The 12698-nt window shown below is 50.1% G+C and overlaps 1 protein-coding gene across 1 annotated transcript in view; it reads left to right on the top strand.

Annotated features, from left to right (window-relative positions):
- Positions 1-12698, top strand: part of LOC138667368 (oocyte zinc finger protein XlCOF8.4-like) — a 97771-nt gene that overhangs the window by 26861 nt on the left and 58212 nt on the right. Inside the window, exons 2-6 of the mRNA XM_069755594.1 lie at positions 6346-6495; positions 6625-6804; positions 6887-7010; positions 7094-7191; positions 7813-7903. Coding sequence (XP_069611695.1) covers positions 6418-6495; positions 6625-6804; positions 6887-7010; positions 7094-7191; positions 7813-7903 — 571 coding nt within the window. The 5' untranslated portion in view covers positions 6346-6417. The remainder of the gene's footprint in view (positions 1-6345; positions 6496-6624; positions 6805-6886; positions 7011-7093; positions 7192-7812; positions 7904-12698) is intronic.

Raw genomic sequence — 12698 nt, 5'->3', positions numbered from 1 at the left:
TGCTCCGTACACCTCGTACACACGCGGCTGTGCTCCGTACACCTCGTACACACGACTCCACTCCGTACACCTTTCACATGCTGCTCCGCTCCGTACACCTCGTACACACGCGGCTGTGCTCCGTACACCTCGTACACACGCGGCTGTGCTCCGTACACCTCGTACACACGACTCCACTCCGTACACCTTTCACATTCTGCTCCGCTCCGTACACCTCATACACACGCGGCTGTGCTCCGTACACCTCGTACACACGCGGCAGTGCTCCGTACACCTCGTACACACGGCTGTGCTCCGTACACCTCGTACACACGCGGCTGTGCTCCGTACACCTTGTACACATGGCTCCGTACACCTCTTACACACGACTCCGCTCCGTACACCTTGTACACATGCGGCTGTACTCCGTACACCTCGTACACACGACTCAGCTCCGTACACCTCGTACACACGCGGCTGTGCTCCGTACACCTCGTACACACGCGGCTGTGCTCCGTACACCTCGTACACACGCGGCTGTGCTCCGTACACCTCGTACACACGCGGCTGTGCTCCGTACACCTCTAACACACGCGGCTGTGCTCCGTACACCTCGTACACACGGCTCCGCTCCGTACACCTCGTACACACGCGGCTCCGCTCCGTACACCTCTTACACACGACTCCGCTCCGTACACCTTGTACACATGCGGCTGTGCTCCGTACACCTTGTACACACGACTCCGCTCCGTACACACGCGGCTGCGCTCCGTACACCTCGTACACACGCGGCTGTGCTCCGTACACCTCTAACACACGCGGCTGTGCTCCGTACACCTCGTACACACGGCTCCGCTCCGTACACCTCGTACACACGCGGCTGTGCTCCGTACACCTCGTACACATGGCTCCGCTCCGTACACCTTGTACACATGCGGCTGTGCTCCGTACACCTTGTACACACGACTCCACTCCGTACACCTTGTACACACGCGGCTGTGCTCCGTACACCTCGTACACACGCGGCTGTGCTCCGTACACCTCTAACACACGCGGCTGTGCTCCGTACACCTTGTACACACGACTCCGCTCCGTACACCTCATACACACGCTGCTCTGCTCCGTACACCTCGTACACACGCGGCTGCGCTCCGTACACCTCGTGCACACGGCTCCGTACACATCGTACACACACGACTCCGCTCCATAGACCTTTCACACGCTGCTCTGATCCATACACCTCGTACACACACGGCTCTGCTACATCCACCCTGTAAACACCTCCTGACCTCACACATACGCTGCCTTACCCTCCTCCGGCGCCATGGCAACCAGCAAAGTCCTGTACATGGAGGTCCTCCTCCCGATCATGTGACCCCTGACTCCTCCCATCCTGTGACCTCATCACAGGTCCTGTGCACAGAGCAGCCATTATGTGGTGTGCTGCTGTGCAGGCCTGGTGCAGGGACTCGGAGCTCTCAGCTGACCGGCTGATACACGCACCTCCCAACCATTGCGGGCCCCCTCTCTCTGCCCACCGGGTCCGGGGGCACACAAATGCCGGCGGGCATTCAGACAATTAGTGGAGGGTCAATCTGTGCGGTAGTCCAGGGCCCCCCCAGACCACTGGGCCCTGGGCTACCGCCCATATTGACCCTCTGATAATCCGCCCCTGAGTACAGCCACACAGTATAGCCGCACTCGCGCAGTACAGCCGCACTCACGCAGTGCAGCCGCCCTCACGCAGTGCAGCCACACTCAGCCGCACTTGCGCAGTACAGCCACACTCAGCCGCACTCGTGCAGTACAGCCACACACAATACAGCCACACTCACGCAGTATAGCCGCACTCGCGAAGTACAGCCACACTCAGCCACACTCGCGCAGTACAGCCACACTCAGCCGCACTCACACAGTACAGCCACACACAATACAGCCGCACTCACGCAGTGCAGCCGCACTCACGCAGTGCAGCCGCACTCACGCAGTGCAGCCACACTCAGCCGCACTCGCGCAGTACAGCCACACTCAGCCGCACTCGCGCAGTACAGCCACACACAATACAGCCGCACTCACACAGTATAGCTGCACTCACGCAGTATAGCTGCACTCACGCAGTGCAGCTGCACTCACGCAGTGCAGCCGCACTCACGCAGTGCAGCCACACTCAGCTGCACTCGCGCAGTACAGCCACACTCAGCTGCACTCGCGCAGTGCAGCCACACTCAGCCGCACTCGCGCAGTGCAGCCACACTCAGCCGCACTCGCGCAGTACAGCCGCCCTCACGCAGTGCAGCCGCCCTCACGCAGTGCAGCCGCCCTCACGCAGTGCAGCCGCACTCGCGCAGTACAGCCACACTCAGCCGCACTCGCGCAGTGCAGCCACACTCAGCCGCACTCGCGCAGTACAGCCGCACTCACGCAGTGCAGCCGCCCTCACGCAGTGCAGCCGCCCTCACGCAGTGCAGCTGCCCTCACGCAGTGCAGCCACACTCAGCCGCACTTGCGCAGTACAGCCACACTCAGCCGCACTCGTGCAGTACAGCCACACTCAGCCGCACTCGCACAGTACAGCCACACACAATACAGCCGCACTCACGCAGTGCAGCCGCACTCACGCAGTGCAGCCACACTCACCCGCACTCGCGCAGTACAGCCACACACAATACAGCCGCACTCACACAATATAGCTGCACTCACGCAGTGCAGCTGCACTCACGCAGTGCAGCCGCACTCACGCAGTGCAGCCACAATCAGCCGCACTTGCGCAGTACAGCCACACTCAGCCGCACTCACGCAGTATAGCCACACTCAGCCGCACTCGCGCAGTACAGCCACACTCAGCTGCACTCACGCAGTACTGCCACACTCAAGCAGTACAGCCACACACAATACAGCCGCACTCACGCAGTGCAGCCGCACTCACGCAGTGCAGCCGCACTCACGCAGTGCAGCCGCACTCAGCCGCACTCGCGCAGTACAGCCACACTCAGCCGCACTCGCGAAGTACAGCCGCACTCGCGCAGTACAGCCGCACTCGCGCAGTATAGCCGCACTCACGCAGTATAGCCGCACTCACGCAGTGCAGCCGCACTCACGCAGTGCAGCCACACTCAGCCGCACTCGCGCAGTGCAGCCACACTCAGCCGCACTCGCGCAGTGCAGCCACATTCAGCCGCACTCGCGCAGTACAGCCACACTCAGCTGCACTCACGCAGTACAGCCACACTCACGCAGTACAGCCACACTCAGCCGCACTCACACAGTACAGCCACACACAATACAGCCGCACTCACGCAGTATAGCTGCACTCACGCAGTATAGCTGCACTCACGCAGTATAGCTGCACTCATGCAGTGCAGCCGCGCTCACGCAGTGCAGTCGCGCTCACGCAGTGCAGCCACACTCAGCCGCACTCACGCAGTACAGCCACACTCAGCCGCACTCACGCAGTACAGCCACACTCAGCCGCACTCACGCAGTACAGCCACACTCACGCAGTACAGACACACTAAGCCGCACTCGCGCAGTACAGCCACACTCAGCCGCACTCACACAGTACAGCCACACACAATACATCCGCACTCATGCAGTATAGCCGCACTCACGCAGTACAGCCACACTCAGCTGCACTCGCGCAGTACAGCCACATTTAGCTGCACTCGCGCAGTACAGCCACACTCAGCGAAGGGCTGACGGAGCCCTTTTCTATAGGGCGATACGCGTTGGGCTGTGTGTCTCTTGGTCCACAGTGACCTGCACTTGGGGACGGTGGTGCCTCCTCCTCCCTTTGCTCTGACTATGTGGGTAATGGTATAATCCTTACTGCTTTATTATGGGCTTGTGCCATTTTTGGGTTACATACCTCGCTGTGTTTTCTCTGGCCTTAGGTATGGAATGCTGTTCTACTCATTTTATCTGGGTGGTTTGACCCTGTCATTGCATTATTAGGGGGCGCTCCCCTTGTTTTGGTGCTTATTCCTGATTTCTCTGGGGTCATACACGCCATAGGGGTTATAATTGGCCCTTATTTGTGTGTATAGGCCCATGAGCCAGATGGTGGGGTTTCCCATTATATATAAAGGTGTGCAGGTTTACTTTATATTTATTTCTATTTCACATTTCATATGTTTATGTGGACTGAGTTTCTCATGTATTATTGTTTTTAAGTATGTTTTATGGTTCTGAAGTTGCTGTTTGTTAATAAAATTTCCGTGGTTATATTATGAGTATTGTTATTTATTTTCCTTGTGGTGTGCATTCGTTTGAGTGGCTCCTTTCCTTTTTTGTCCGCCAAAAAACAGCCCATCCAGTGCACGACGGACGCGATGTATGGCCATACGTCGCAATACATCGGCAATACAAGTCTATGGGAAAAAAACGCATCCTGCAGGCACATTTGCAGGACGCGTTTTTTTTCAAAAAACGACGCATTGGGACGTGTACTGAAAGACGGAGGTGTGAAAGTAGCCTAAGATTGCTAACAAATCTAGATACATGCAGGATTCAATGCCGGAGATAGAATGAGTTAGATACCATTCAGGTTGCTTGCTGACATGGAATGGAGTAACGTCTAGCCCGGCTCAAGCGATAATTAAAAATGCGCCTGCTGGAGTCTAGACTACGGCTTGAGTAGGGCTTGAGGAGATTTTGTCCTAGTTGGAAGGCCTCATCACCAACTAAAACATAGGGCAAACTTGGGCCTTCGGTCCCCGGAAGAGGTCGTGATGACGGTATGTTAAAACTTTGGTTGTACAAACATTGGCCCATGTTGGAGTCTCTGAATACTCTGGAATCGTTAGTCCGGCCATAAGCTCCAATATCCACAGCAACAAAACGGTACCTGGCATCCGCAATCGCCATCAATACTATAGAAAAGTATTTCTTATAGTTATAGTAGAGGGAACCACTATGTGCAGGTTTCTGAATCCGAATGTGCTTTCCGTCCACGGCACCAATACAATTGGGGAAATTAGCCACATCCTCGAACTGTTGGGAAATTGCTAGCCACATTTCTGATGTTGGTGTTGGTAGCACAAGTGGTTGCAAGTTGTTCCAAATGGCATCACAAGTTTCCCGAACCAGTTGACAAATTGTTGACTTCCCAAGTCGAAACTGGTAATGCAGTGACGCAAAAGTTTCTCCGGTAGCCAGATATCTGTTGACATTCAAAAACAAAAAAAAAAAATAGGATTTTAATGATCATCTAAAGGCTAGTTTACAATATAATATACAATTGCAAAATGAACATTAGGCCACACGATACCGAGATCTAGTCTTTGTCAATAGAATGATAAAAAAAATGTATAATTACCTCACAGTCACTACTAAACGTTGCTCCGCACTGATGCTTTCACGAAAAGTGCTGCGATGATGATGTATCTCATCCTTCACGTGTGAGAGCAGAACCTCAAAGGTCTCAATGGACATCCGTAGATAGCGTTGGAATTTGAAGGGATGATCCCGAAGCTGCACATACAGGGTGTGAAAGGCACCATATGTACTCCGCAAGAAATTCACTTCGTGGATCCAATATCTCCTTTGCGAACTACGCTTTCTCTGCCGAAGTCGCAACCGCATCAAGCGAAATCTGACGAGCTCAGACACAAACATCTTGCTAGCAGAAGTTCACTCAATGCTTTCAAAATGGAGAATGAGTCTGTGCCCACACCCGACAATGACAAAAGGGAAACAAAAAAAAAAAGAACAATTTTATTGACAGTGACAAACGCAGACAAACGGATACTTCGTAAACGGACATCAAAATGAATAAACGCTATCACATGCGTTAACGCTAGCGTTACCGTGACGACGAACTTAACATATTTTTGCTCCGTTTCTGTACATGCGTTTAACGCATCCGTTTAACGCCATATACTTGACGCAATGTGAACCTAGCCTAAGACATGCAAGGTAGTTCAGAGGTTAAATGACATGATTACCTGTATGAAGAGAATAGAGATGCATGTTAGATTCATCCATGTTGTAACTGATACTTTGATAAATGTACTTAGATTAAATGTGCACGAAAAAAAGTGCACAAATGCTCCCCTGCATATTACTACTTTATCTGTGTGCCCCCATATATTACTACTGCCCCTGTGTGCTCCCATATTTTACTGCTGGCACTTGTGTGCCCCCATATATTACTACTGCCCCTGTGTGCCCCCATATTTTACTGCTGGCCCTTGTGTGCCCCCATATATTACTACTGCCCCTGTGTGCCCCCATATTTTACTGCTGGCCCTTGTGTGCCCCCATATATTAGTACCCTGTGTGCCCCCATATATTAGTAATGTCCACTGTGTTCCCCCATATATTAAACGTGATTTTTGTGATGTTATATCGGCTCATCTTCTCATTCAGGTCTCTACAATATCGGATCCTCCGAGTGAAGATCTTCTACAAAAGAGAATTTTCCTGATTTACCCATCAGTGATGGATATGGACAGAGACAAGATGGCGGAGAGGATATTACACCTCACCCTAGAGATCCTCTTCCGGCTTACTGGAGAGGTGAGAGATTCTGATGACGTCACATTACATCATTCTTATCTATGGGAATAACAGATGGACAGAACTGGAGAGGTGAGGACTCTGGAAATGTCTGTAGTGAGATTTATTAATGTGTCTCTCCATTACCAGGATTACACAGTGGTGAAGAAGACCTCTAGTGATCGCTGTCAGGACCCTGTGTCTGAGGGATGGGGAAGACCCCTGAGCCCAATCACGGGGCCTCCACCTCACCCCCTGATCCATGAGGACATCAATGACCAGAAGATCCTAGAACTCATCTACAAGATGATTGAGCTGCTGACTGGAGAGGTGACACTGCTGGGAATGCTGGGACATTATACAGTAACACTATGAAGGGATCGGGGAATGACGGTATCATTGTATGTGTCAGGTTCCTATAAGGTGTCAGGATGTCACTGTCTATTTCTCCATGGAGGAGTGGGAGTATTTAGAAGGACACAGAGATCTGTACAAGAACGTCATAATGGAGGTTCCCCAGCCCCTGACATCTCCAGGTAATAGACAGGACTAAATACACACGGCCTATAATTATCTGTATGTAAAGAATGAATTCACCCCCTGTATGTGTTTCCTCCAGATCTATCCAGTAAGAGGACAACACCAGAGAGATGTCCCCGTCCTCTTCTTCCACAGGACTGTAACCAAGAAGATCCCAATGCTCCTCAGGATCATCAGGTAGATGGAGAGAAGGTGTCAGGAGATCTCCCCTATGGCTACTTTCACACTAGCGTCGGAATCTCCCCGTCGCAGTGCGTCGGGCAGAGATTCCGACGCTAGCGTTTAACGCACTGCACAACGGAGGCAGCGGATGCATTTCTCCGGTGCATCCGCTGCCCCATTGTGAGGTACTGGGAGGTGGGGGCGGAGTTCCGGCCGCGTATGCGCGGTCGGAAAAAGCGGTCCGTCAGGAGCAAAAAATGTTACATGTAGCATTTTTTGCTCCCAACGGTCCGCCAAAGCACGACGCATCCGTCGTGCGACGGATGCGACGTGTGACAATCCTTCGCAATGCGTCGTCAATACAAGTCTATGGGGAAAAAACGCATCCTGCAAGCACTTTTGCAGGATGCGTTTTTTCTGCAAAACGACGCATTGTGACGGATTGCAGTTAACGCTAGTGTGAAAGTAGCCTATGATGTGTAGACGCCGGTGAAGGTCTTGTGCTCAGTCTTGTTTTATCCACCAGTATTATATGTTTTATACTTGTGTAATGAGAACGGTGGAGATGGCAGGATTAGAGTTGATCATAGATGGGACTTCTCCATTTGTCGGTGACTTTTATAATATTTGTTTCAGGGTGAAGATCTGACCCATATTAATACTACAGAGACATATGTGAGGGGGGATGAGTGGTGTGAAGAGGAGATTCCCACATATGACTACCCAGGTGAGTAGTGACCACTAAATGCAGAGAAGTCACAGATTCTTCTCATCACCGGCTGTGGCTGCTTTATCGGTGGTGTAGTCCGGCCGTATTACCATGATCACCATTTTACCTCTAGACCACAACATTCTCCACCACCCAAAACTGTTCTAATGACTTTGGGCATTGAAAGCCCTTTTCTATAGAACTTACTACCTGGTAGATCCACCTACCCCCTGGGTTTAGGAGACGCTGTTACCTGCCCAGATCTGTGAACTATAAAGCCAAATGACAGCGTACGTAGAATGTGCTGACAAGATAGAAAATCACTTGAAGAAAAATATTCTGATGGGCCTGTAAGAGAAAGCGGAGGGTGATGATGCTGTTGGCTTCCTAGAACCCTGAGGTCTTATCGGAGGAATCTCCCTTCTCTCCCTTCTGTGCTGCTGAATGTGATCATATGGTCCCTACAAGACCAGGTCCAGTCTATCTGGCCAAACTTCACTTTTATGATCGACAACATTAAATGTGCAGTGAGGCCAAGTGTGAATTTCTGCACAATAACAGAATTTCCCTTTATCCGGACTTTTCAATTTATATTAAAACCGACTAACTTCCAGGAGGATTGTGATAATCTACATAAACCCATCACAAGGGTGCCATGATATATCTCTGAGCTGTGCGTGGCTGATGGCTGGAATATACATTTATTCCCGCCTGCAGGAGATGTGTTGGCTCCAGCCCTGGTTTCATGGATTCACTCCACCTCAGAAATTACATTGTTTTTGATCCTAAAAAATTCAGATCACTGCACAATCTCTCCTGAAATGGGGAGCAATATTTTACCCGTCTCCCATGACAGCACACATGAGAGAGGGGATCCGCCCAGTCAGGACAGGAAACCTACTGAAATAAAAGGGCGGTACCTCTCCCTCGCTTCAGTTGGGTTTCCTGTCCTGAGGGGAACCCTTGTGCTGAATGTACGGCGGTATGTTCATTGAAGATTCCGACTCTCCCACTCCTGTCCCGGCTCTGGAAGAACAGGCAGAATGCCTGTAAGCCGGCCTTCAGGGTGTGGAAGCGCCGTTCGCGGGTCCTGGGGCCTTAGCGCACGTGCGGGTGTTGGCAGCGCGGTCCGGAGTCCTGTGGCTCTTCTGCGGCTGCCACGCCGCTCTCTTCCCCCTCTGCTGCCGCCGGCTCTGGTTTCCGGGTGCGCGGCGGTGATGCGCGCGGGGCATGCTGGGAGTAGGCGTGGCCTCGTGACGTCGCTGCTGCGCGCCGGATCCAAGATGGCAGCGCCCATGAACGAACGCTGCAGCGTCTCAGGAATCCCCTGGCGGTCTCCGGTGGGCGCAGAGGCGGGGGAGGGGCAGAAGATGGTACCGGAAGAGGCGTTGAGCAGAGTGGATCACCCTTTAAAAGGGAGTGGATCCACAGGGAAAGTGCTCGCATATACAGAGCTCAGCTATGGAGGACTGTATCGAGCAACACTCAAATCAGTCATCACCACAGCAGCAGCAGCAGCAGCAGCAGGAGAGCTTATCAGGTGCCATGTCTGCTCACCAGCATGCTAGGAGGAGAAGCAGCAGTCGTCCGGATCGGAGATCACAGGACTCCTCAGCTTCTAGGAGGGACGTTATCCGTACTCCAGATCAGCCTCAAAAGCCGGTACCCTTGAGTGTCAGCGGGTGGTGAGTGATCTTCGTGAATGTCACATGGTGTTAATGGGCGGCATATCTCTGCTTGCTTATCAGGCGCCGAGGAAGACTAGTGCCAAAACCAAGAACAAAGAATGTGCCCTTGCAAAACCCCGCTAGCAGTCCAATGGCAGAAAAGCCTCTGTGCGGACTGCATTCAAAAAACTATTCAGGATGAATCCCCTGACTTTACCACTAGCCTCAGGGCCATGATTAGGGCAGAGGTTAAAGGGTCTTTAAAATCAGCCCTTAAAAAGAAAAGCAAGGTCTTAGAGACTGTTCCAGATTCTAATGCCCCTCAATCTGATGAGGAATATCAAGAAGGACCTCTGTCTCCCTGTTCATCCTCTTCTGTGTTCTCTGGCTCCTCTTCGGATAGTGATGTTGGGGGCCGACCATGCTTCCTAACTGAGAATACAGATAAACTGGTTAAATCTGTTAGGGCTACAATGGGCCTTAAGGACGAGAAGGAGTCCAGATCAGTAGAGGACGTTATGTTTGGTGGTTTGGAGGAGAAAAGGAAGCGTACCTTCCCTGTAAATAATAGAGTTAAAACCCTTATAGAGAAGGAGTGGAAAAAGCCTGAAAAGTCGGGTAGTCTTCCCTCAGCCTCCAAGAGACGTTATCCTTTTGATGATAAGGATTCAGAAATATGGGATAAGGCCCCTAAAATTGATGGTGCAGTGGCCAGATCTTCTAAGAGATCTTCCCTACCCTTGGAGGATGCAGGCGTCCTTAGAGACCCTCTAGACAAAAAGGCTGATGCTTTTTTAAAACATACCTGGGAGGCAGCCGCAGGAGGGTTAAAGCCGGCAATAGCTGGTACATGTGTTGCCCGCTCCCTTATAGTCTGGCTGCAACAATTAGAGGATCAGTTAAAGTCTAGAGTGCTGAGAGATGAAATCATAGCCAATATGGCAATGGCACAAGGAGCAGCGGCCTTTATAGCGGATTCCTCAGCTGATTCTGTAAGACTTCCAGCTAGGGCAGCGGGATTGTCTAACGCGGCAAGACGTGCCTTGTGGTTGAAAGGGTGCCCAGGGGACTTACCCTCAAAAAACAGACTCTGTTCCATTCCGTGCGACGGCAAATTCCTCTTTGGTCAGAAACTAGAGGACATTTTAGAAAAAGCTGGCGACAGGAAAAAAGGTTTTCCCCGTTTTCCAGTGGATATCAGACGGCCTTATTTTCGGAGGGGAAAATTCAATAGAGGTCGCCCTCCGGGAGATAGAAGAAACTGGGACTATAGAGATAGGAAAGGATCGGGGTACATGTTTAATGGCCCCTCCACATCCACAAAAAAGCCCCCCCCCACCCCAATGACGCCATGCTAGAAGTAGGGGGAAGGCTTTCATTCTATCTTCATGCCTGGTTGAATATTTCCCCCAGTCGCTGGGCGTTGAATGTTGTCAGCGACGGACTAAAAATAAACTTTGTTCATCTACCTCGAGAGACTTTTGTGTTTAACGCCATGCAGGAAACTTCCAGAAGAACAGCTAGCTCTGGAAACAGAGGTATTGGGGCTAGTTCTAAAAAAGGTCCTAGTAGAAGTTCCAAAAGTAAGTGAAGGAGAAGGGTTTTATTCCCCTCTCTTCTTAATACGAAAACCAGATGGCTCACTAAGGACTATTGTCAACCTAAAAAAACTAAATCGGTCAATAAAAAATTACTCCTTCAAGATGGAGTCGGTAAGCTCAGCGATAAAAATGCTGTTTCCAGACTGCTTCATGGCAGCTATAGACTTAAAGGACGCGTACTACCATGTCCCAATTCATCAAAACTATCAAAAATTTCTGAGGGTAGCACTGTTTGTCCAAGGTCAACTCAAACACTACCAGTATGCTGCCCTTCCATTTGGTCTATCAATAGCGCCAAGGATTTTTACAAAATTAAAGTCAGAGGTCATGTCCTTCCTCCGTTCCCGGGACATAGTCATCGTCCCGTACCTAGACGACTTCCTGATAATAGGCAGATCAGTGGATCACTGTCTTGCGCAAATAAAAGAGGTGACTACGACCCTAGCAATATTAGGTTGGATCTTTCACAATTGGTGCAGAATCCAACCAGAGGAGCAGCACTTTTAGACCTAATACTATCTAATAGACCTGACAGAATAACAAATCTGCAGGTGGTCGGGCATCTAGGAAATAGCGACCACAATATTGTACAGTTTCACCTGTCTTTCACTAGGGGGACTTGTCAGGGAGTCACAAAAACACTGAACTTTAGGAAGGCAAAGTTTGACCAGCTTAGAGATGCCCTTAATCTGGTAGACTGGGACAATATCCTCAGAACTAATAATACAGATAATAAATGGGAAATGTTTAAGAACATCCTAAATAGGCAGTGTAAGCGGTTTATACCTTGTGGGAATAAAAGGACTAGAAATAGGAAAAACCCAATGTGGCTAAACAAAGAAGTAAGACAGGCAATTAACAGTAAAAAGAAAGCATTTGCACTACTAAAGCAGGATGGCACCATTGAAGCTCTAAAAAACTATAGGGAGAAAAATACTTTATCTAAAAAACTAATTAAAGCTGCCAAAAAGGAAACAGAGAAGCACATTGCTAAGGAGAGTAAAACTAATCCCAAACTGTTCTTCAACTATATCAATAGTAAAAGAATAAAAACTGAAAATGTAGGCCCCTTAAAAAATAGTGAGGAAAGAATGGTTGTAGATGACGAGGAAAAAGCTAACATATTAAACACCTTCTTCTCCACGGTATTCACGGTGGAAAATGAAATGCTAGGTGAAATCCCAAGAAACAATGAAAACCCTATATTAAGGGTCACCAATCTAACCCAAGAAGAGGTGCGAAACCGGCTAAATAAGATTAAAATAGATAAATCTCCGGGTCCGGATGGCATACACCCACGAGTACTAAGAGAACTAAGTAATGTAATAGATAAACCATTATTTCTTATTTTTAGGGACTCTATAGCGACAGGGTCTGTTCCGCAGGATTGGCGCATAGCAAATGTGGTGCCAATATTCAAAAAGGGCTCTAAAAGTGAACCTGGAAATTATAGGCCAGTAAGTCTAACCTCTATTGTTGGTAAAATATTTGAAGGGTTTCTGAGGGATGCTATTCTGGATTATCTCAATGAGAATAACTGTTTAA

This window comes from Ranitomeya imitator, chromosome 2 (assembly GCF_032444005.1).
Source record: "Ranitomeya imitator isolate aRanImi1 chromosome 2, aRanImi1.pri, whole genome shotgun sequence".
Lineage (NCBI taxonomy): Eukaryota > Metazoa > Chordata > Amphibia > Anura > Dendrobatidae > Ranitomeya > Ranitomeya imitator.
The sequence above is the reverse complement of the archived record's forward strand: the minus strand, read 5'-3'. Positions and strand labels throughout refer to the sequence as shown.